The 25656-nt window shown below is 44.6% G+C and overlaps 1 protein-coding gene and 1 long non-coding RNA gene across 3 annotated transcripts; one reads left to right on the forward strand and one right to left on the reverse strand.

Annotated features, from left to right (window-relative positions):
- Positions 1 to 11: 11 nt before the first annotated feature.
- DENND6B (DENN domain containing 6B) lies at positions 12 to 23411 on the reverse strand. Its single transcript, XM_052789036.1, has 20 exons — positions 23233 to 23411; positions 17339 to 17377; positions 17200 to 17242; positions 15720 to 15832; positions 13982 to 14062; positions 12061 to 12166; positions 11432 to 11511; positions 11109 to 11171; positions 10248 to 10303; positions 9510 to 9632; positions 9004 to 9099; positions 8810 to 8904; positions 8176 to 8241; positions 7401 to 7465; positions 6880 to 6969; positions 5910 to 5963; positions 5428 to 5537; positions 3247 to 3349; positions 2301 to 2375; positions 12 to 1954 (listed from the first exon to the last, which is right to left on the reverse strand). Exons 1-20 carry the CDS (start codon positions 23374 to 23376, stop codon positions 1832 to 1834), a joined length of 1725 nt encoding a protein of 574 aa, XP_052644996.1. The 5' UTR covers positions 23377 to 23411; the 3' UTR covers positions 12 to 1831.
- Positions 23412 to 23589: 178 nt separating this feature from the next.
- On the forward strand, positions 23590 to 24815 carry LOC128143250 (uncharacterized). Of its 2 annotated transcripts, XR_008235691.1 has the most exons (3): positions 23590 to 23883; positions 24124 to 24364; positions 24676 to 24815. It is a non-coding gene; the product is annotated as an uncharacterized LOC128143250 (long non-coding RNA). The 2 variants fall into 2 exon arrangements; XR_008235690.1 differs by having other exon boundaries at positions 23590 to 24364.
- The last annotated feature ends 841 nt before the right edge of the window (positions 24816 to 25656 follow it).

Genomic DNA, 25656 nt, shown 5'->3' on the forward strand with positions numbered 1-25656 from the left:
ACAGCTTGGCTTAATTTTTTTTTTTAAACTAGTATTTTCTACTATACATTAGTGCTTCAGTCCACCACAGTCACTGCAGAGCTATTGCACGGACGCACACATGAACTCTATATACAGAATATACACTGTACAGGCAGGGCTGCCACTAAGGAGTATTGTACAGAATTTGTTACTACAGGGAGATGTGGCATGTCTCCTCGCTTGGCTGCTTCCAGGCTGGAGGTGGTGGAAAAGCAAGCAGCCTCCTGCTCGCTGTTCCTGCACTGTCCATGCCTGGCTCTGGAGGAGAAAATGCAGGAAGGGTTCAGCCACCTCTGAGACTCACTGACATCTCCCCAGCCCCGAGGCAGTGCAGCAACAGGCAGAGACTGCTAGTGGAACAGCACACCTTCCACCTCATGAGCACAGGGCACTGCCAACAGCTCTGTGCAGGTCTCGGCTGAAATGCCGAACTCTCCTGCTGCGTGCAAAGGTACACTCCGGGGCTTCTTACAGAAGAGGAGCGCATCAGACTGCCAGGCCCATCCAAAAACCCATTCTTAAGGTAAACATTCAGGCCCTGGCCAGACCGGCAGATGGTGAAATGCAGTTACAGTAGCAGCAATCAACCCCAGGGTTACAGCAAATCCATTTCCCAGGCAGCTAGCAGAAAGACTGCGCTCTCGGGCAGAGGGCAACTACCTCCAAGGCTGGTAGCAGAGCCTCAAGTCTTTCCCACATTCAGCCCAGACGCACACGCACGTCTCTCTCTTTCCCAAGAGGTGAACGGGAGCAGAATGACCGAGCTGGAAGCTGGGTTGTGGTAAGAACAAGTTGCGGTGAGAGCTGGAGGTTGCTCCCCACTGACATCAGCACAGGGCGAGCACACACCTCTCACAGTGGGACCCACGCAAGGGCCACTCTGTGAGTTCCCCCTTGGCAAGGCTCACACAGGCTGTAAAAATCACATTCTCCAACGTGTTTTATCGGCAAGCGGGCTGACCACATTAGATCTCTCATTGCCCAAGGCAGAGCTCCAGCTCTCTTGTATGTTATTAGAGCACACAAACTTGATTTTTCAAGCAGAATAAATTACATTTGGAGGCCAGCTCCTCTCTGTGGAGCTCCAGTAGCTATTGCCATTCACACAGCACTCCACCATGATCTCTGGAGAGCTCTGTTCCTTGCAGATGCACCAGCCCCTTCTTCTGTTTCTGCCTTGGAGAAAAAACAGCAGCATTCTACATCCAGCAATTAATCCTCCCACTCCCATCACAGCTGAAGCTCTTGCAGGCATGAGTCAAGCTGCTGAATGGGCAGTGACAGTTTTTTCACATCACTTGCGTGGGGGGGATGGGGGGGACTAGCATCTCTCTCATTATCGTCAGGAGCTGTCCTGGAAACAACTCCCCCCTACAGGGCTGGTCCCGCTTCTTCCAGGCAGGATGACGGCATTGAAATTTTGAGAGCCCGAGCACTAGACAAAGATGGATGTGTATAGATGGGCAACACAGGTTTTGCACAGCCTATCACATGCTGCTGGAAGCCTGGCTGTCACTTTCTGACCTACTAACAGCCACACGGGGAACCGTTTCTCATTTACAGTCCCCTAATCCAGCTCCTCAAAGCAGGACTAGACAGAGAATAGTGCACACAGTTCCCCATTTCTGCTACAGTTCTGACCCACATGCTCACGTGCTCAGGATCATACACAGTTGTGAGCAAGGTCTAGATCAGGTCACGCTGGCTGGATCAGAGAAGAACATTCCTTTCCAAACGCAACTGCGGCTGCCCACAGCTCGGAGCAGGTTGGGAGGGCCCTTCCTTCTCCAACAGAGTCCCTTCACCGTGCTCAGTGGTGGTGCAGCACAGTCTGGAGATCCTCTGGCAAGGAGCCGATGATGGTCTCAATATACAGGCCCACCCGCTGCAGAGTTTCCTCCTTCACAGGGAGGTGCTGGCACCTGGCTCTTACCTACAGGGGGGAGAGGAGAGAGAGGAATTTTAAAATAGCTTCAAAGTTCCTCTTTTTGCTTTGCCTTTGGCTGAGCAAACTTCATGTTGTCTTTTTAGTTTGGGGTATGAGACAACAGACAAGAAACTGCCACCTGAGCCTCAGGAAGATGAAAAGAGTCAGAACTTTGAATCCTTTTCTATGTAAACGCTAAAGTTTCATGACTGTCCCGTTTGCCAGTGCTCCATATCAGGGAGCAAGAACAAAGTTTTCTAAGCAACAAGTGTGATCCATGTCCCTGGTCTCTCCCTGCCACAGAGATACAGACAGAAAGGAATGAGTGCAGTAAGACAGGAGGAAAACTTACCAACTTCTCACGAAGTTTTAACACCAGGTCTACAATCTCCACTTCAGACTTGTCCTTCATCCAGGCCACAATGTTCTAAAGAGAGAGAACAGCTTTCTTCAGGGACATTTCTTCTTTACAGAAGCTTTTCTCAAAGAGATACCCCTAAGCAAAGCCTGAAACAAAATCGAGGAGGTTTCTCATCCTCTTTCACAACTCTGCTCACAGCACTTAAGCCTAAATGAGCAAGACAGAGCTCTCCCCACTTTTCTGACCATGACAGCATCGAGCTCTTGCCTGCAAGAGAAGAATCAAGGAAAGATGCAGTAATACGCAGGCAGTGCAGGGCTCCCCTTCTCCAGTCAGCACCGTGAATTCTGTGCTGTGCTTAGAATTTAAATCTATTTGCCAGTCAGGCCTGTTAAAAAAAGGAGACAGCTTTGGCATTCCCCACACCATGCTCAAGGACCTGCACTGCTGAACAGTGAAGCAAGCGCTGCAGCTGAAGATGCGCCTGGGTAGGCTGCCAGAGCTCCTGGGACTACCCCAGCAGCTGCTCAGTTTATAAATTGTACCGGCAGTCATTACTAAAAATCCTACCTATTTTCATTAGGCATTAAGGAAGCCAGCAACAGATGACGCTTCCAGTCTGGCACTCTCTTGGCTTGGGAAGGGCCTGATGAATGAAAAATAGTTGATAGAAGCAGCCAGAGCAGGACCTGCACTGGCTAACAAAGTAGGGGAGCTGAGCTGCTCATGTTCTTGTCCCCCACACGTGCTGTTATTCCTGTGCACTGACAGACATGAGGCAGAACTGTCATTCCCAAGGGCACAAAGCACTGTCCCCCATCCATCAGTGCAGAATCGAGATGCGTCAATAAGCGTCCAAGGTAGCAGTGCCCTCATCTCCCAGGTTTCAGGCCTGAGAATTCTGGTGTTGGTTTTAATACCCGCAGCTGGAACATACCGCTTCACAGATTGCCTCCAAATGAAGGGCCTCCAGCTTCTGGGTCATCTCCTTGTGCCTCTGACGGTACCAGCCATCAAAGTTGGGGGACTTGAAGAAACGCCTGCAGAAAAAGAGGTGACATTGAGAAGGGGACAGAGGGGAATCCAGAGAAGCACACTGGCTCTGTTGCACACAGATTCCCCTTCCTACTGCAGCAGATACAGATGTGGGAGGAAAAGACATTCTGATTCACAGTGTCATTAGGGATGGTAACCGATTATGAGCTAATACGCTCTCTTGGTATCTTGTCTACTCCAGAGGCTTCTCTTCTGTCAGGCACGAACATGATACAGCTGAGCAGCTTTAGCACATTGTCACCAACGAGGGGGGCAATCCTGCCAGTCTCACACCTTCATTTGCATCAGCTCACACCTCAGCCCACGCAAGCAGCGGTGCTCTTTGCCCTTCTGTAGCCTGATTTTGGCCCACTTTTTCTTTGGAGTTATGATAACTAGGATGGTTCAACATAGGAAGAAATTCAAATTCCTCTGCATTATCTTGCTTAATTCCTCTGCTTTCCTGATATTTAAACCTTTCAACCATTTTCTAGCATGGACCTAAGTCCCATATAATTGGTGATTTACGTCTCTCCTACATAAACAAGGAATCATCTAGGCTATGTCAAAGGATGTGTAATTTACACCTCTCCAGTGCAGTACAGTAATAAACGTCCGTTTTTACTGAGCTACGCAGGAAAATGAACAGGGGGCAGCACAATACCTGTTTTTATCTCAGAGTGTTACAGAACTTTAGATCAAATTCAAAATGGGATTGAAAAGCCACTAACTGAAAGACAAGGGTTGTGGCAGCAGAAAGGAAAAAGATGAGAAAGTTTAAGATGCCATATAGAGCTGAGTAACGGCCACTTTAGCAGCACATTCTTTGCCACTCTGTCATTAACAGCGGGGATATCTCAGATGCCATATTTCAGCATTGTCCTCTATTAAGAGTGGCCCACTTAGCATATCTTCAAGCTACTTCCTCAGGCTACCTGCAGAGAGCACTTCACCAGCAGAACGCAGCTGATGTTTGTACAGTTTCTTTTTGCAACTTCAAGGACTCTTGTTCATGCACTCTCCACAGCACAGTGGAGTCCTAAACCCAACCAATATCTCAAGATGCTGCTGTGATACAGACAGACTTATTTTTTTAATTAAGGGTTTGACTTAGGAACACCAGAAATAGTATATGCACAAAATCTCACACAGTTAAGAACCCCGGAATGTGTAAACTTCTGCATGTACATCAGCTGCCTGCAAACCTCAACCAATTTATTGAAAAATAGTAACAAACAACAAGCTAACCAAGATAACCAAAATTAAATCTACCACACCCACACCACGAGGAGTGGAACTGCTTGTTTTCTGCTAAATACATTAAAGCACAAAAAGGTACAAACTTTATCACAACAACAAAACATACTAATCCATGATTATTTTCTCTGCTCAATCCTGGAATTTTTTCCTTTCTCCCTATCTGTACATCTCCCATTTTCCTTCCCACCAGGTATCTGATTTGTGGATTTTTCCTACCCACATTGTGATAAGTGTCTTCACCATCCCATTTATAACTAATTATCCTTTATGAAAACTATGGAAAAACTCTCCTGCATGCTCTCTCAAATTCTACCCTGAAGAAACTACGTCCTTCTATGTTCTAACAGCACTGCCATCATGCAGTAAAAATGAAATGGCCATTGTCCTGAATGCTGTACAAACACATACAACCACTACTGGATGAAGACCTACAAGTCTTTATACCTCATCTGCCCAGGACCAGGCACTGAAGAGAAAGATTCCCTGGAGGACAATAAATGACCTAGCTGATGTCAGAGATGAGTCCCCTTCTTTTCCAGCAGTGACAACTTAGTTTAAGTTCATGAAGGTGGAGAGTTGACAGCTTCTAAACCCCATGGTATCCATTTAAGAGACTACATAAAACACAGGATTGATTCTGCCCTGCATTTGGTCTTCCTGACCATTATTAGTTAATCAATTCTTCATAGGCATGAATTTTTCAGGTGATCAGTCTCTGTCCCAAAGCTCCCTTTTTGCTCCCAATTCTAATTCAGCATTTGATGTTCATTATAACTTGCACCAGCTGTTAAGGGGATAAGGCAAGTAATCACCAGAATCCTACCTGTAGAGGCCTAACCAGTCACCCTTAAGTACACAGGTAAGTTGGGGACCAGCATGCTCAAGGGTCTTCATGAAATCTTCCTGTCGGAAAGGACGAATCTGTGGAGGATTCTGCACAACAGAAAGACCATATTACACAGCACCCAGAAGGAACCGGAGGAAAATGAGGTCTATATTTACAATGGAAGAGGCTGCGAAAGGCAGACTCAATGACTATGAGAACAAAAAAAAAATGCATGAGCCTCTTAACCAGGCTTGCTAGTAAAATTCAAATTAGATTCACAATAGCTGAACTTACTGCAAAACAGGAAGCATCTGTCCCAATGTTTGTTTCAACTGTTTTTTTTTTTAAAGGAGTAATAACCCTCTTGCTTCAATGAGGGAAGTTCACATAGAGTAGGAGCATGTGATCAGCATATGGCATAACTATTCCCAATCCCCTCAGTCAAAGGAAAGCAGAAGAGATTGGAAAATTCAACATACCTTCCATGGAGTAATAGCCCTCTGCAGAGGCATCAGACTTGCAATATAATGTTCCTAAGAAGAAATAAAATAAATAAGTAAATAAATAAAAGTTACAACAATCAAGGAGCCTCTTGCATGGTCACCGAGTTTGACTGTTTTCTCCAATACATAGGCCCAATCAACAGCCTCATACTCTCTCTGTTTTTTTTCCTTCATAGTTGCACTTTACACGAGCCTAAGTGTTCCAGCTTGTTTCCCACCAGGGGCTAGGTCACAAAACTATGCTGCAAGAACCTCAAGCATGCCATGTGAGAAAAGGTCAGGTGGGATGAAGTTGGCAGGAGGGACTAGAATCTGAGAAGATGTTCTGTCCTCCCACGTACTACCTCCTAAGATGATGTAGAAAAGAAAGTGGAGGAGCCAAACTTGGCCAACTGGACGGTCACCAAAAAAACACCAGCAGCTTTCTAGGGGGACTAGACAGGGAAGGCCTTGAAAGAAAGCATTCGCTAAAATCTGCCGTATGGTGGTGATCACCACATGGACATGCCTCAAGTTCTACAGCAAAGCTTCCCAAAGCCAGAAGGAAGCATTTCACACTGGCAATTGGTTTGATTCCAGCGTTAGAGGGCAAGAGGAATGTTTTGGGCTCCTGTCCCTTCCCTACATATCTGCTTTGACTACCTGTTAAAAAGAGCAAATACTTGGCATTAGCATGAAATGACAGGGAACACCTATTCCTACGTTGCAGGAAACAAACAACGTTCTGTCTTTACACACAGTGTGCTGAATATCCAACCTGCAGACTTTTATACTAATTACTGAAATTTCCGTTCAAGAAACATTTAGTTCCTTTCCATGGAATCTATTACAGATGCTCAGGTATGGGTGAATGAAAGAGGGCAAGTGCAAACTTGTCACTCAAATATCTCCTGTTCACCTCCCCTCTCACCTTTACACCACTCTGACAAGTCTCTGCTCAACTCACCAGGGGAATAATGAAACTCTGGGTGAGCTCCAGGAGGTGACGCCTCAAAAGGGCACTTTGGACTTCAGATGGGCGTTTCCGCTGAATCCCCTGCAAGCACAAGCAGGGCATTCACAAAGGTGCTATTCTCTTATGCAGCTAGATGCAGAATTTGCAAACACTGCAGCTACAGGCAACCAGTCCAGAGTAGTCTGGAAAACTGTACCGTTCAAAACACATATTCTCCTTTCTAGTTAAACGTATCACACACATTTCACTACATAGAATCTGTTTTCTCTGACTCTTTTTTTGATAAGGATTGTTCTCACTTAGGTTATCATTAGTGTCAGCATTTAATCCATAACATGAAGTGAAAAATTTTAAAACTGCCATAATAAACATGGCCAAGTATACTTGACTAAATCATCACACACTGTAAAAAGTCTGTTCCTTTTGGAAGTTTTGTCTGTTTAAAACCCAGGCGTTAGCACAGTTTTCCCATAATGACATACAGGATGTAGGATAGAGCAGAAACTGCTTACCTTTAGCAATCTTTTTATCAGGGTTTTGTCTTTATGAAGGAATGTTTTATAGGAAGTATAGATTCCTAGAATAAAAAATACCCCAACAAACCAAAACCAGGAAAAAAACAGAAGTTAGAAACAAATCTTTGCCCATGTATCTAGAGGAGGCACTGTTATACAGTGCAGGGATAATAGAACCAAAATTCCTAGCACAAATCCTGGCAGCTCTGTGTATGTGTGTGTGTAATTACAAAAATGATAAACAACTGATTACAAAAATTATGAAATTGCTAATGCAGCCTGTAGTCACAGCAGGATTAAAGGACGCTGAACTATCTCAAGGACCTTCTCATGTTAAGCTTATGGTGAGGTAATTTACTGGAGTCAGCTTATGGCTAGGCCTGAGATGAACATTAAGTTAAGTGAAATATTAGCTGTATCTAGATAAGCGAGTTCCTTTGACTTCCATCACATCTAAAAAGCAGGTATGATACATAAAATAAACCCAAGAAAATTAGAAGCTGTTCTCCCAACAATAAAATAATTCGTTCAATTAATTTATATTGGATTTTTCAATCTCAGAACAAAGATGTACAGGTTTTCTGTATTAGATGGGAAATGCCACTACTGTGTAGTGGATCAAGTGAGAGAAGATAACACGTAAGAAGATGGTAACATCGAAATGTCCATTCGTGGAGATGCAATGAGTAACGTATGCAATGTACACATGCCTGCAAAATCCCCCATGTGGAAGGGTAAACAAAATTAAATGATGTCTGACAAAAGGACTTACCTGGTTTCGTGTCTAGAGTTTTTAGTTTAGCTAGCTTCTTCACCTTAACTTGCTTGGGCAGGTCTCCTGTGGAAAGACATCAAATGACTAGTTCAGTCTCTGAATCTACCGTCACAGCCACAGCACGCACATGAGAGACCTCACACTTGAGAACATTCAGTCCTACACTTGTAAATCATATCCTCCCTTAACTCCACCCTCACGTAAGCCTTCTCGTCTGCTAACTTTCCTGCTAAAATTTTGGAACAGGTATGTGTTAAGGAGGCATTGCAAAAAACCCCACTCCTCAACCTAGAGGTTTTCTTGGCTTCATAGATAATAATCAGAGTCTCTCTCTCTCTCCACCGTGCTCTCCTTCTCTATGCAATTTTCTCTTTGCTGCCCGGGAAGGACTTCTCCTTTTCTTAATGCTTCAGAAAAAAAACACAGCAAGTTATCCTCTCAACAATTTGTCTTCACCATTGTTTGTGCTCATTCTACACATCAACTGAGTCAGAATCTAGACTTCCCTTTGGTTTCTCAGCTTTCACAGGAATGAATATGTGTAAAATGACGGCTAGCACTGCAACCATCAACTCACTGTTAGCCTCTAACAAGGTCTACCTGCACAACAGCACTTTGGTTCCACCCTTACCTGACATTCTGAGCTCCCCAACCCGAAGAATGTGTGGCCAGTGCTGGAGAGTTTTGATAAAGAAAGGGTTTGTGACTCCCACAACAATGTTTGGTCTAGAAAGAGGGAAAAAAAAGCAGAATAATGCTAACCTCAGGGTTTCCTCCACACACAGACAGTGGCAAGCGGGTAGCAAGGGTCTACTGGCTACTTACGGAGCTTGTGTCCTGGTGGTATACTCTTTAAATTCACTGTCGTGGATAGTAAAATAGGGGCGGTAGTCACAACAGTACCTCAGAGGAGCAAGGCAGCTGTAACAATAGACAGAATAGTTGCCATATAAACTTCAGAGAGGAGGAGTGTGTCTTTACATCAGGTTTATGTCCTAGAGCAGTGTTTTGTCCTGCCAGAGGTAACACTTTGGAGGAGTTCCAGATTTTGGTTGGGCTTTTTTTGCTAAAGCAGAGTTCAAAAGCTGGGGAGACAAAGTTCCTCAGGGCTATGAACCATAAGGTCTCCCAACACGGGAGATTCACTTGTACTCTTCTCTACCATTGGTGGAATATGAGCAAGACTCTCTTGCTACGCTATTTATCTTACATGCTTTCATAGGAAAACTAAATCTAACACAATTGACTTGGCAGAAGGGTGGATCTGAAAGAGAAAAACTGACAGAATTTATTAGTATAGTTGCCTGTATCTCAGAATTTGAGGGCATTACCTGGTAAGTGCCAGAACCATTTCTGAAGAAACTGTAGGGGATGGTGCCATTACAACAATCGGCTCTCCTAGTAACATCAGCTCCCACAACATCTGGATATGAATTAACACTGGCTGGAAACACCTGTTAGTGAAAGGAAGAACGAGGTTAGAAATGCAGTTCAGGAAAAACCAGACACAGTTACTCCATATAAGCCTACCCAGATGTGCTTCTATCTGGGAATTTGAAATCTAGGATTGACTTTTAGTATTCCACAACAGAATGCCATGTATCTTTACATATGCCGCTGTTCAACCATTTTATACACATTCAAAGGAAATGCTTTAAGCAATGTAAAGCAACCTGCTGATCATATTGCTCTCAGTACATCTTTTCATCTAAGCAAAGTAAAATGCATGTGGATTACAGCAGATGTATGTCTATTAGAATAGCACCTATAATGCTGAAAAGTTTGGTTCAGACACACAATGTGTATGCTTCGGAGCTTAAGCTGATCACCAGCTGAGGCCAAGGGAAGAAACCCTCCTCTAACCAGGATACAGGGGGTTGTTTTAAGGGCAGTGCACACAGGTTTAAACACTGTACAAGCCCTGCAAGCCCAGTATTCTAAATGACACTCTGCAAAGCAGTAATTTTTGATTCCTCACTTGACATCTTCACTATACCTACGATTTATAGGATACTATGAGCAGGAAAAGCAGATGGAAAGAAGAGTGTTGCAGGGATGGTGGCTCTCACCTGAAGAGATCCAGTTCATGAATACTGGGGAGAACCAGTGGGGCTGGTAACAGATTCTAAATGAGGAAGAAAAAAAAATATAAATAAATAATCAAGCAAACCCAAAACTGTTAGTAAATGGAAGCATCCTGACTGAAATGCCATCTAAACTGACCACACAAATCACAAAGTAGCTCCCTCTACAATAAGCACAAAAAGAAGAGAACAAGGTTAACGCTTAGAGATATGAGCCGGGAACAGATCTGCATCGAGCACTCAAGGTCCAAGTGAATTTCCTTTGCTAGAAGTTAGCCAAGAATCCCTTCTTTTCAAGATGTGAAAGACTTCCTGTGTCTGCTCCTTTGTTTTCTAGAGTTTCTGCTGGTGCAAGGCTTAAGACACAGAGACAATAAGGGCTGGTAATATGGGTACCAAAAGTTGTGAAATATGACAACATTATTCAAAGGAGAGAAAAAGGGAAAAGATGAAATTAACGAAAATAAAAATCAAAGCTGAATAAAAGCAGTAAAGATGCTCAGACAGCAAATGCTGCAAAACAACAGAGAAAACTAAGGTAGGGTCTCGTGGAGACCTACCTATACATGAATTCCCAGGAAAGGCAAGGTGAGCAAAAACTGTGAGAACAAGACACATACATAACTTGAAGCACACAAATTCTGTGCAGAGAATCCTGTTTTGAAAGACACAGGCAAGAAAGCACGCAGTTTGAACCAGACAGGTAGCTTAAACCACATTCATCCCAGGCCAAAGTGGTTTCAAATAAGACAAGGCTGAAAGAGTTCCAGTTCTTCTCCACCCTCCTTCCTTAGTAGTCTAGATTCTGCCCATCACTGGCTTGTGTCATGCCATGCTTCCTCTCACCTCTTGATTGAACTGCTTCACTGGGCTTGATCCTGGTTTATCCACCCTTGATGGGATTCTCACCTAGATTACAAATAAGATCAGACAGATTATCCAGGGAGATGGAATCAGGTAGGATGCACACACACTTTGCTTGCTTTCCTACCAACCATCCATGTAAGAAAGCCTCCTCAATTATCAATTCTAATAGTACAGAGGTTAGGAATAAAGGGAAAGAATCTAGAGTAAAGAGCAATTTCAACATCCAGAAGAAAAGGGATACATGTTCCACTTCCCAGTGTGCCTCAGTCTGCTGCTGAGTACAGATCATCAGCAACAAGTACCTGAATGACAACTCCCATCACTGGAAGGTTCAGAGTCTGTCCTGGCACAGGAGGCGGCCACTGATCAATCTCATTGCACACTGCAGGGACACAGGTAAAGAAAAAAGTTTAATCTGAAGGTCAATACAGCTAATTCAGCTGGTCCTATGAGTTCTGCCAATTTAACCATCACTCATTCCTAGTTCACGTGTCCCCCTAGCTAGTTGCAAACAAACACTATATCAAATAATTGTGCAAGTTTAGGTTAGACACCAGACTTACAGCTGCACCACTGTTTCCAGTGCAGGCCCAGCAGCACTATACTGTTGATAAATCATGATTAAGTTGAATAGTGCAATAAAGATCTAGACAGAGATGTAGCATTAGCAGTTTTTTCCTCTCTGGGAATACATTGTATGCAAAACTGACAGCATCATCTATTAAGGTTGTCAGACATTTCCCATTAATGCATCCTTTACAGCTGTTTATAATTTTGACAAGCCAACCACTTGGATGAAAGTTTTTCCCTGTTGGAATTTGTTCCAGAATGAACTAATTTGGAACATTTCAGCTGTCTTTCAAGAACTTCCTGATAAAACCTCGGAAAGATTTCACTATGCAAACCCTCCCTCCTCGATCTGACTGCTCACCTGCCTCCAGGCATGGCTCCAGCTTGTCAAAGTATTCCGGAGCAATCAGCTGCAGCAATGACTGGAACAAGTTCACATATGGAAGGCGTGACACCAGCACCAAAGACTGAAAAAAGTTACATTTAGGAGTCAGAGACCCCCTGACATGATAATTTCTAGCACTGCATATACTTATACTGCCTAGTAGAGGGCTACACTTAAAAAACAACATCAAAACCATGGAAGAGCTCAAAAGCAGCACTTTTACTGGTGGGATTCTTGCCAGCTACCTAGTCGCTGAGCCTTCAGGCTTTGAAAGACCCTGGGTATCCACACAGGCAAGGAGTTTTTTTTGTTTAATGAATAAGCTCAGCTGGCAGCTTCTACCAGGGAGCCACTGCAACTAAGAGGGATGAGATTGTGACCTAGCAAAAGATCAACTGGAGGAAAAATAAAAATAAACTGCTGATAGGTTCCAAGCTACCAAAACAACCGTTTCAGACAGAGAAGTGCAAAGGAGCAGACCACTGAAACTGAAATTAGGTAGATAAACAAACTAAAGGAATTCTGAGGAAGAACAAAGTAACTTGAAATAATGATGATTTGTTTCCAGCAATGCCTTTTTTGTTGTTGTTTTGGCTTTTTCCTAATGCTTCTTTGCAAAATATACCACTATTTTTTTACAACTTTTCCAATTCAGACCCACTGAGGGTTTTCATTATTATGCTGATTATTCTCTTACTCTAATCATTAATGAATACATTAACTAGGATCCAGTGAAAATTTCTGCAATAGTCATTTAAACCTCCTTTCCAACCCAAAACTTTGCCATTTGAAATAAAAAACCCAACCATCTAAGCATGACAATATACTTCACTGAGGAATTCAATGTGCCCACTACTTTTCTAAGTCTACCAAAGAGCAAGGGCATTAGCCTGGTATAAATATCTGTTCATCAGGTCTCCATGTTGTCCAGTTTCTCTAATCCTCCAACTTTTTGAGTGATCAACCCGCTGCTTTAGTGGAGACAAAGAAACTAATTTTTGTATTGGCATGTCTCTTTGAAAGAAACTCCACGTCACTGCCTAGAGGTGGAGGAGATAAAAGCACAGCAGGCCAAGTAACTGCTGGGACAGAACGGTGTCCCCATCTTCCAGCAAGTTACCAGACTGATCTACTATGAAGCATCGCTCTTCGAAGAGCAGATGTTCAAAGTTCATTTGAGAGGATGGCATTTTATCTTTTATGTGAAAAAACACTACTGAAAGAGTAATTCCATGGATCCATGGATAAAAATGGATCTTCAGATGGAAGTAAAATATTTTACTTCTCTAGAAGAAGCCTGAAATTCCACTCTCTTTCAGGCAGTGATGATAACTATCTGTGTGAAAAATACAAAGCACCTTGCATATTTATGCTGAAATAAACATGCAGTTTATATTATTTTTCCCAGTGTCTGTGTCAAAGAAATTTATGATAAGAGTCAAGGTTGGTGAGGTACCAGCAGTGTCACTGCTGCTAGTTAGAAGCAATCAGCCCAGCAGGAAATCCATTCCCAGATGGCTACGAGGAAGAAGAAAGATTAAAGCAATAATAAGAGTAGTGTTAAGGTATAACTAGCACAGAGTGCAATAACAAAGTATATCCTCTCACTATCTGCAACACTAGAGTACATACTGAAACAAATGTTCGAGTACTTTAGGATCTCATGATTCAGACATCAGGTCACTGTTCATGTGATTAACACACCATGGCAACTGCATCCAGGTTTGTTTGGAATTACACTTTCCACATATTCCTGTTCTCCGTGACCTTTGCTGTTTCCTGCAGAAACACTGCGGGTGTCACGTAGGAAGTGGTGCTATTTTACAGCTATGGATAGGTGCCTTTTTACAGCGACGTACCAGTTGAGAGTAGCAAGCTATCTGGTTTCAGTACTCACCTTCTGAAAATAACCTCTCTTCATCGAGCTGTCCTTGACTTGCCTGAAGTATACATAACCAAAATAATGAGCTGACTCCCGCTGCAAGAGAGACCAACAATGCTGTTAGTGAGAAAACCAAACTCCCTCCAGCCACTGACCAAACAACATACCTCACTCCTGCTATGATACAATTACAGCACTCCCTCCTATTTACCAAAGTTATCCATGCTCAGCTATCTGGGAGAGTTTACCAAATGCAAAGATAGAGGATACAAAACAGCTAAATTCACAAAAAATTACAGCCTCCATGTAGCACCTTTCACTACCCCCTTTCTGCAGCACCTTCAGGGCCATCTTCTAAAGGGTTAATTGAGGTTTCCACTAATAGGACCAGCTGAGCCAACCCACTGAACTCATCCTGCCACCCCCTGCTGCCACTGATGTGCTGACTGTCAGTTTTCTTTGCTAGCCAGAGGATAATGTATTGTTGAGGAAGGAATACATCATCTTCTGAGAGGAGGAAAGATCCTCCACCATACCGGTTGCATTCCTCTTTAGTCAGGCATTTAAGGCAGTACCAGTCAAACTTTGCTCAGGATGAAGCACAAAGCTGAGTGATGCTTCCTTCATAGCATCCATGAAAACTTACAGATTTAATACATATCCCCAGTGATCATTTCAAACGTGCTATGCCTTCTAAGTTCCCACAGACATCAAGGAGGAAGCATAGTTATCAGTGCTGAACACAAAGACCATCCTTAATATCATTTTTCGAAGCCCCACAGGCCCCACAGTTTAAGGCTCTTCCCAAATATTACTTTTCCACAACAGAATCCAGTACTTTGGCAGTTTTACTTCCCTTACTTCTTTAAAGCTACGTGAATCTGTGAGGCAGTGTCTGATTGCTACAAAGCAGTAAAGATGCATGCAAGCTAAAAAATCTTTAGACCAGAATTTAGGAAAAGAAATCCTCCTACTCCCTCTCAGACCACTAATCCATTTCTGGATTGCACATCACAAAAGCATATCACAAGAAGATTGCAGAAGTGTTAAAAAGGCACATGCACAGGAAGTGTCATCTCAAAGGAGAAAGCAGAAGAGGACAAGTTGATCTGGTGGCCATCTGCTCAATTAAAAGAAGCAACAGTGCTCAGCACATCCCTTCTCTGCATGAAATGGACAGACAGTTCACTGACGGAAAAACCACAACTAACAGACACTCCTGATATTAGTGCTTGAGTATGGTTAAACCAGCCCGCACATAGCAAGCCAAAGCGTGAATCTGCGGCACACCAATTATTCCGGCTGTTTTTATATACATAGATCCTGCAACAAATGAAAACAACTGCCATCCCTCAACAAAAGAGGTAAACATCTAATTTACCACAGACAAGGATATTCTTGCCTTGCCTCACAATAACGTGCTCAGGTAGCCATGCACTCTTGTTGGATGTCACCTGTGGGCCACCGTTTATCTTTTCGCTGTAGCTAGACACGAACACTGCTCTAATCTGGGGTCCCCCTGATTCAGTTCCATCTCTCAGAGTAGCTGGGATTCTCAACATGGCCCTCTATGAGTATTAATGTGGAAGTAAGTCCCTGTGCTGAAAGCTTTCTCCTTTTCTGACTATTCCCATAGCCAGAGAAAATGAGTATTTTATGCACAGAAAACAAATCAAAAGTATATTTGGCTTTTAATCCAGTAAGACTACTTTTTGCTTAGCAGGTATAAGTAGTGCACTGAAATGCAACTGACCTGCAGCGTTAGGGGTGCTTCTCTATTGTACTCGCCATCATCCTCATAATGAGTGGTCCTCTGGCCCCCAGACTGACGAAGGCGGAAGCTAAATTGAGTATCCCCCAGGCCACCTGAGACAGAGAAGACCATAAATGCTCAGGAAGAAGTTTCAGTAAAGAGAAAGCTGGAAATTGGTTAAATCTGAAATGCTGACATAAACAGGGATGCTGATTTACAGGGAACTCCAAAACTGAAAATGGAGAGGAACAGCATAAAGAAATGCCCAAAACCTGGTGCAAGACAGGAAGAACACACAGCTGAACACAAGAACTGGTATCATTAAGCTAAACCTTGCCAGGCCGTGGCTGCAAAACTTACAGACATTGGCCAGTACCATCAATCCTGAGTAGCTGCAGCCACCACTTCTTATCCACCCTACTGAAAAACCTACAAACAGCCTTAATCCAAGACCACACAAACACCGATTTTAACAACAATCCCCTGCACAATCATTCTGGCAAATGACCTGGACAAGCACCACAGCCAGGCACCTCCCAGGTCACACTATACTGCTCACTCCCCGCCAAGCATACTTTGTACAGCAGAAAAAAAAGAAGCATGAAGTCTTCAGGAGTTTTCATCAGTTGGATGGGCAGAAGGAGCAGGGCTGAGTATGCGCAAAGAGGTCAGTTATGAGCAAAGAGTTAAACACACTAAGCTCACTGCACAAAACACAAGGCTAAACAGACTAAGGCACTACAATAGGGTGAGAGGACGTACTCCCTTCCCACTGTTTGCAGGTGCTATGCTCCGAAGAAGGGTAAAGACTATTGCGTGTGTTACGAAGATATTACTATCAGTAAATAATTTACCTTAATAAAATGGACATTTGGCCTGAGTGTTCACCAAACTCTGAGAACCTAGTGAAAGTACATCCTTAAAAACATTTAAAAATAAACTGGGCAAAGCTGTAGAAAACTAACAGTCAGGAACCAGTCTTAAAGAAACAGGTACTGGGATGAATTAACATGTTTATTTCTTATTGCCACCTTTCTGATTTATAAATACAAGCTTTGGGAATACCTCTGCTGTGAAAGCATCCTCTCCCCATCTATTTCTCTTCACTGAGCACTTGACTCACAAACACAGAAATGCTGACAGTCGACAGCTGCAAACCTCAGGGAACCTACCCTCCGTGACTATTTTTTATATTTTATTGCATGGGTGAAGCATGAGTGCGCAAGCTTATCAAGAAATTGTCCTGTCACCCACTAGATCACAGATTCTATATCCAGAGAACAATCAAAATGACAAGAAACCTCTTTGTTCAGACCTAAGGGCTGGGTGCTCCTTGATGTCACAGTTCTAGAAGATACAGCCCATCAGTCTCTGCTGCATTAGAGGCGATGACTCACTCTTTCCATCATGAACCCATTTCTTTCATAACGGCAATGAACCATCCCGCAGGCTGCAGGCAAGGCCAACAGATGCTACCTACCTGAGTAGGAGTCTGGGAAGGACAAGTAGCAGATACTAGTTTTCTGCAACAAACAAAAACACACAGTAAGAAAACCTCCATCATTGCTGCTCAGTATCTTTAAAACCAGGGAAAAAGAAAGAAAAAAAATAGTTATTACCTCTTTCTCTGTTAGCCTAAAGTCATAAGGATATACCAACTGCAAAAGAGACAAGAGCCAATAAGTCACTCACTCAGTTCCCCCCCCCCGACTTCTACACAGATCTATAAACATTGCTTCCATAGAGTAAGTGCCTTATTTTTCCCAAAGTAATATATCCTACAAGAAGATACATCTAACCATTTAAAATCTGTCAATAGCCTGCTGCACTGAACCTGTTGCAGAATCGGTATTTATTCCAGTAGATTTGGAGACCAACCAAATGGCTTATATTTTACTTAGATTTTAACTTGAGAGTTGATAGCTCGGTGAACAAACAGCTCCACAGCCCCATTGCTAACTTCTCTGTATTGATTCCTGCTAAAAAGTCACAATTCACTAAACCCACCAAATATTCTGAAGGAGTAAGGAAGGCTGGCATCATGAGCTGCTGAGAGGTAAAAACAGATCTCACAGCAATGAAACGAGAAGACAGACAGTAGGAACAGACTAAGAATGGCTTTAAAAATGAAGCTATGCATACATGCGATGAGGTATGGAAAGAGCCACTAGAGGATGGCACAGAGAGCGTTAACAGCCATGACTGGGAAACAACTTTTGCAGCAGCATTCCGCAAAGATACAGGCAGGGCAAGACTACTGTCCTCAAGGGCAGAGGAAAGGATGTAGCAATAATCAAGAGTGAGACAATGATAGTCTGGACAAAGGTTCTAGCTGTGTGAAGAGATTAGAAAACAATATATCCTATGTACACTAAACAATACAAAGTCTGGTGTTAGACGCAGACTTGGGTATATATCCTAGCCTCCAGGGTAAAAACACTTATTTAACAGTCCTGAGTGACTGACCAGCTAGAGATGCTGTTCATAGTGACCAAAAAGCAGAAAATGGGCAGCAGGAGAAGTTTGAGGGGATTTGGAGCTCTGGCTTAGCCTCCCTGATTTGATCTGTTGTTAGAAAGACAAGCCAAGGTTTATTTTGTACAGAAAGAGGTGGGTCTGGCACAGGCTTGAAGATTCATGCTTTGTCAGCATACCAGTGACAGCTGAATTGTTACACCCAATTTATCATCAAGCATTTCAGATAAGAGAGATTGTCAAGAATTTTAAAGCATCTAGTTAAAGACTCTAGCTTTGCAGCTGAACTATGTAAATGCTGATAACACTGTTTCTGCATTTACTGTAACCCAATAAAAGAGAACTCTGTGCAAGACTTCTCAGGTCAGGGCCGAGGGCAGAACTGCAAGCAAGATCCACTACAGAAACAATCCCACTGAGAAGTGAGAAATGACACAGCTACAGCAATAATGAGTTTCACATGTCACTGGGCAGAGGACAGAAACCAAAGTACTTACAAATCTGTAGAAGTAATCTATACAGCTACTATAGCACTTACTGATCAGGAAATGGCAGAAATTGCAGGTGGCTTTACATAAGGGGATGAGAAGGAAACTAGCACTGAATGACTTGAAAAATGGAGATCTGCTCATCAGACTTCTGCAGCTCCCGGGCAGTAACTCTGCTTCAGGTCAGTGTGCGAGTCATCTGGTACTCAAATCAGGAGCTCTCTTCAGTGCTTGACTCTTCTTACAAGTCTATAAATAGCAAGGGTGGCACCATGCCAGAGTGCTGGAAGTTCACTGAGCGAGCTTGCTTTGCTCTGACAATTCCCCACTGATTCCTTGGCAAGGTCATCTAATCAGCTTCAGAGAGTGAGCCAAATTAACAATTAAAAATTACGCTGATTAGCCTTCGGTTAAAGCTTCTCTGAAAGACGAAAGCTACGAAAATACAGGAGCAAAATTATCACATCCAAGCTACAGCGATGAGGCAGCACATCAAGGCATGACTAGAGAATGAAGGCTTTTTAGACACTGAAGCATAAAGGGATGCATTACAACTACGCCACAGGAGAAGACACACTTCTCTGCTTGCTATATTTTTGCATTAGGCAACTGAATAAATTCCTGTGGTTATGACTAATTTAATGATCATACAAACATTTATTTTGTTAATAATGGATAGAACAGGAACAGAAACCTGGACATCTGATGCTGATTCATCAAGAAGCTCAGGAATCTCACAGCATTGTGCTTTCTGCAATGCTTGCTGATGATCTGAACTGAAGTTCAAGAGTCAAGACAGACTTCTGATTCTCCTGCTGCCTTTCCTGTGGGGTCTTTCTGCAAGTAAATCAGACCAGAAGTGGATACTGATGGCTCCTAGCTGCTTTGTGGGTCCAAGTTTCAGATACGCTAAGCATATGTTTCACTTGGAGATGTGTGCTCAGCATTTTTGGGGGCAGGGGGGGAAAGAAAAAAAAAAATCAGGCTCACATGCTTCTGACTGAGCATAGAAGCACTGTCGGACCCCAAAATTCACGTTTTTAGAAAACGGGCCTCATCTTCTGCATCTTTGCTTCCCCTTCAGTTTAACAGTCTGACATATACTTCTATGTTTGGGGCGGGGGGGAAATCACTAAATATTACACAGTTAAAAACCCAAGGTAAAATAGTAAGAATTCTAGTCACTAGAACTTTTCAAAAGCAAAAAGACAGTAAAGAAAAAGGAAATTTTTATTTGTGAAAGTCCCTGAATATCTCAGAAGTAGCCCCAAAGGGCTTAAATTATGCCATAACTGGTGACATAGCGCTCTCTCCCATCAATACTGAATTAACAAGCGTGGAGGTGACACATGTTGTTGAAAACAGATCCTTGCACTAAAGCTTTGCTGTTGACATCGGCAAGGGTGCCAAGTACTCTGCTGCTGTCATAGCAACACGGAGAACATCCCAGAAAATGACTTCTGGTGACTCCAGAGTAACCCAGCTTCACAAAGTGCCTGTGTTTGGAAAAGCTCGGGGAGGGAGGAGCCAGTGCTGTTGTGAAAAGGGATATTTCAGAGCCATAGGGACAAATTTTCAGCGTTTCTATGACAGTGGCACCAGAGAAGTCGGAGCCTTTGTGGAGTCGGAGGGCAAACGGCTGGTGGGGAGGGCTGCTCCTGCAGGACACAGACTGCTAGCCAGAGAGGATCATCTCAGAAACGTGTCTTCTCTCTCCCTGGTATTTCTGACTATTTGAAGAAATATGAATTGGTCGATGAGTCAGAAACAGTAATTATACCTAATTTCAGCATTAACCTATGTTTTCCTTTGAAACACCTTTTCTACTGTATATTTAAATAGCAGCAGAGTCAGCAGTCACTGAATTTCAGGCTGATGGTGTATCTACACTGCAAGATGACTGCACAGAACACAAGTCACGCAATATTCAGAAACCTGAGCAGACCCTAAACAAGCTCTTGGCTGCGAAGTTGTAGCCACAGAGCCTACCCCATTCCAGGGGTAATTTTGCCTCTCTAATCAGTGTCGCTGAAGGACAGACAACACACGCTAATCAGGCTTCAACAATGTGGCTTCCACGTAGCTTTGGGCAGCAAGGGAAGAAAAGAGGTGTTTTATCTGGAAAGAATTCTATACTCAGGAAAAAGTATTCTTCAGGAAAGCATGACAGGATCTCAGCACAGAAACACCGACTGAGACAGGCCTGCTCCTAAAGCAGAACTGCAGGGGACTTCCTAAGGTTGGACTACACTTGGGATGTCTGCATCTTCACACACTGTTTTACAGAGATGATGGAAAAGTATGGTTCAACCTCCAGAACGGGAGGTTTCCCTTCCTTCTGACTCACCTTGCTGTGAGCATGTGAGGTGGCACAAGTTACTCCAAGTATTTGTAGCCTGTCACTCTGTGTAATCCTTGGGTGCGTGAGCAGCCTCTGTGCATAAATCACTCTTTAGAGGGATATACGTACATCCACAAAACCACAGAGAGCTCTGTCAAGATCTAATCTCAGGCAGTTACACTGATCTGGTAATGTCTATGGCAAAGTTCCCATGCAAACTCAGCCAGGACTGAAGTCCCACAGGGCTGGGTGCCACAGTCGCATTTTTTTTAACCCAGAAACTTGCAGTCGAGAGCCCAAATCATAAAACTCCCTCTTCTCCACTGCAGAAATCAGCCTGCTTGGAGACAAGCCGCAGGGTCTGGACCCAACCTCAAACAACCAAGGCAACAGGTGGAAATAGGGAATAAGCAGGAAGATAACAACACCATTTGACTACTGGCAATAGTGATATTTACACTTTTTCAAAATTTTGAAATAATTTTACTTGGAATTCCCCCATAAGACAGTAACAGCTTGAGCATTTTTATCTTCCCAACCCCATCAAGAATGGAACGCAGGATCTTTATCACACAGCTTCTCCTCTGCCTGGCTTCCTTTCTGGGCGTCTTACCCAACACAGACCCCTGTTCCTTGCCCAAACCCTTCACTCGGAGACAGAAATCCACAATGGACAACCAAAGGAAAAGTGACAGTGGGACTGTGGCATCACTCAGTCCAGATGCCGAGAAGTTTCCAGTCTTCTTGGTCATTTATGCCACATGAGAAACATTTTCCCATCAATACTTATATAGGCAAGGGAGGAAAAGAGAGGAAAGGAAGAAGAAAAATACCTTTCCAGGGATCAACAGACTGTATTCTGCATACCCCAATCACAAAGTCCCCTCCTTATAATGCTAGACAGGTAATAAAGCTGGTAAGAAAGCACCTTTGTAGCTACATATTAAAACACACCCATGAAGCATTAAACTGTAAATGCTAATTATTATCCCAGTATTCATATCCTTTCCAGGGTATATCAGTCCTGGTTTTGCAGGAAAGAGTATAGAGCATGTGAAATTTAGGTCTACAGCATATTTTTTTTATTTATTTTCAGGCTTCATGGAAAGAACCATAATCAAGTATTTAAGAAAACAGAGCAGCAATAGGCTAACTTGATCTCTACCACTTTCCATTCCCTTCAGAAGCTTCAGCATGACTTAAAAATGGAAAGTCTCAATTCTCTGAAAAACTGCGTTAACCTCCTTACACCAAGGAAAAGTGAGGAGTAGTTCCAACAGTTACACAACAAATATAAAGGAATTTGAGATAATGCCTTGGGTTCAGAATAATCCCAGACATACCTGGTCCCCTTATGTTGCATTTTCTTAGAATACCAACCAGCTTTTGCCTTCAGTCCCGTTACAAGCCTTAGGTATCTAACTCCCTTCAAATCCTCTTTCAGAGGCAAACAGTGCAATCCTCCAGGCAATAGGGAAAAACTGTTCCGGCCCTTTCACTCCCAATTCACCCTCCCTGGCCCCCCAATAACCCCCACAGGCATACCAGACCTCCTGGGAAGCCTCTGACACCTCAGCTCCTCAGACTGACAGAGCCGTCTCAGCACCCCATTATCTCCCCACCGCTCCCCCACTTCCCACCCCTTCCCTACACACCCACCTCGGCCCCTCCTTAGCGCCTGCTGACCCCACACATCCCACCTGTATTTCTGAGCGACATTCACTCCTACGCCCCCCCTCCAGCTCCCTAACCCCAGTCCTGCCTGCCTCCACGGGCTGTCTCCCACAACCCTTCCTCCACAGCCTTCTCCCCGCCACCCTCCTCCCTTCGCAGCCCGCTCCCCCTCCTCGGCAGCCCTGTAGCCCGCTGCCCACCTCACTCACTCACCCCTCTTCCTAGCACACCCCCCCCCCCCCGGCCCCCATACACCCCCGTGGGCATCCTGGGCTGCCCTGGCTCCTCTCGGCCCTGCCCGCCTCCCCATCCCACCCCGCCTGCTCCCAGTCCCCCCCCAGCCCTGCCCTGTCCCCCTCACACCCCCAGCTCTGCTCTGCCGCCCCACGCCGTGTCCCCTTCTCCCCCAAACCCTGCCTGTGTCCCCCCCCTCCCCTACCCTCGCCCCTTCTCCACAGCTCCCGGCCCTGCCCGGGCCCAGACAGGACCCCCCCCCCCCTCCCTTCCCACCCCGCTCTCCCGGCCCTGCCCGCACCTCCATGGCCTGGCCCAGCTCCAGGTCGAAGGTGACCACGCAGACACAGTCGAGCCAGGCGGAGAAGCGAGCCCAGGGCAGCGGGGAGGCGGAGGCGGCTGCGTTCCGGCGGGACCGGGGCTCGGCCCGGCACAGCGCGTCCATGGCAGCGCCCGCTCCGCCCGCCCCGCCCGGCACGGCCCCGCCCCGTCCCGCCGCGCCCCCCGGCGGCCCGGAGGTCCCGCGCCCGCCGCCCCCACCATCGAGACGGCTGCCGGCCGGGCAGAGCGGCCCGCGGGCCGGGTGGCATGGCGGCCGTCGGCCGTGGCCGGAGCCGGCGGGCCCGCCTAAACACGGCGGGGGGGACGTGGCCGCCGCTAAACCCACCTCACCCTGCCGCTCCCCAGAGCTTCAGCCCTCCGCCCCCTGCTCGCCACGGGCCGCAGCTCGGGCCGGCCTGGGCCTCGCCCGGCCTGGCACCGCCGGGGCGGCTGCCCGGGCCCGGCGCCCGCGGCTGGGCCCGGCCCGTGGACTCACGCAGGCTGGGAACGGTGTCAGTGGGCGGCCTGGGCGTGCTGAGCCCCCACCCGCATCGCCGAGAGGGCTGGAGGGGGTGTCCAGCAGAGCCGTGCTCGGCACGGGGTGGATGTTGGCCAAACTGAATGGCAAAGGGTAAATTGGGACCTTAACGTGCTCATTTTGGTTAGATTTGAGGCACGTGAACTCTGTGGCACGAGCTGCTTCCTTCTCGTATTTCTTAAGCGCTCGGGGTGGGAGGACAGTGACAGCTAGGAAATGCTAAAATATCAGTGATACGTAGCAGTTTCGTGGCAGATTTCCTGAGGGGCTGGCTAAAACCCGTCACTTTTTCTTTCTTTCTCTTTTCTTTTTTTTTGGCTTATTTATTGCTAGGCTGCCATTCAGCCCGTTTCAGTCACGGAGCACATAAGCGCTAGGGCCACTGTAAAGAGAAAGCCCAAGAAGGAGAAAGAGTCTGCAGCAGCACCAGCTTAAGACAGGCTTATACTGACTGCCTCTCCCAGTGTCCCACCTGCGCCCCATGCCTCCGAGAGAAGTTTGTCTGCTGAGTTACGTGATGGAGAAGCTGGTGTTCGCTCATGCAAGCAGTAACCTCAATCCTGACATCAGCCATGTGAGCTTGGCCGTAAAGCCTCTTTATTGGGCTAAACCAAAGTTTTCTTGTCTAATTTTATGGGAACAGATGCGCACATTTCTGTGTGCTTCCTTGATAACCTACATCATGGCCCAAAGGTACAAATTGGGGGTAGTTCTGTCAAAACCAATAGACTTGTTTCAGATTTACGTTATTTTAGAGGAGAATCTGTCTTATTAACTTTAATTGGTAGATACACAGAGAGAGATCCTCTCACCCCTATAGATGAATTTGTGTCCTTTCCTTTGGCTATATGTCCAATATACTGATAAATTGAAAACTTATTTTAGGATTCCAATACTTGCCTATCCTGCAATACGACTCCTGGAAATTGCCTCTGAGAAGAGAGAACGAGAGATCTTGGCTCTGTGCTGACTTTGTGCCTATGATAGTTTCCCGGTCAGAGTAAAGGTGTGTGTTTCAATATTAATTTAAGTCTTTCAGCTATCATTTTTATACTTCTCAGATGTTATAAGTACTTCCATTACCCTTTCTATTCACATTAAATTTTCTTCTGCTTGGCAAGCCAGTAATGTATGTGTGGCTGCAGTGAAATCCACTATATGAGACTCCTTTGAATAAGATTAAAGGTGATTTTTATTAAGGGACAAAGGATTATGGGGCAAAAAATGTCCAGTATTTTTTGTTCAGGTTATTTTTCTTATATTTTCATCATGCCCCTTTTCTGGCAAGAATCAGCTATAAGCTTGGTGGGGTTTTTTTTCCACTTGTTTTCTTTGATAACTTGTCTTACATGTTTAGCAAGGAAGAAAAATATATTAGGATTTTTCTGAGATTGTAAGTAGGACCAAAGTAGATGTGTCTCTTATGCTGGACTTCTGCAGAGACTTCACCAACATTTCATACGATCATGGTGGCGAAATTGGCTGATGAAGAAAGTCTTCAACAATAGGAAGACTAAAGAGCTTCTCCTTATGTGCAGGTATTGTGACAGCTATATGGCTGGACATAACATTAATATTAAACAAGTAACATAGCATACCATAACAAAAATTCTTTAGATACTGTATGCTGAGAACCTATAATAAATAATAATCATTATTACTTAACAGTTAATATAACAATTAATTATTTGTTATGTAGCACCTCTGCACCCTAATAATGGGCCACAGCTACATTTAGCAAGGTGCAATACAGTCCAGACAAAGAGATTATATGGCTTAAGCATGAAGAAACAGCGTATCAAAGAAGTGCAAAAAAAAAAAAAAAAGACAAGGGGTGATGCTGGTTAGCACAATATATGATGGTCC

This window comes from Harpia harpyja, chromosome 6 (assembly GCF_026419915.1).
Source record: "Harpia harpyja isolate bHarHar1 chromosome 6, bHarHar1 primary haplotype, whole genome shotgun sequence".
NCBI classification, from domain to species: Eukaryota; Metazoa; Chordata; class Aves; order Accipitriformes; family Accipitridae; genus Harpia; species Harpia harpyja.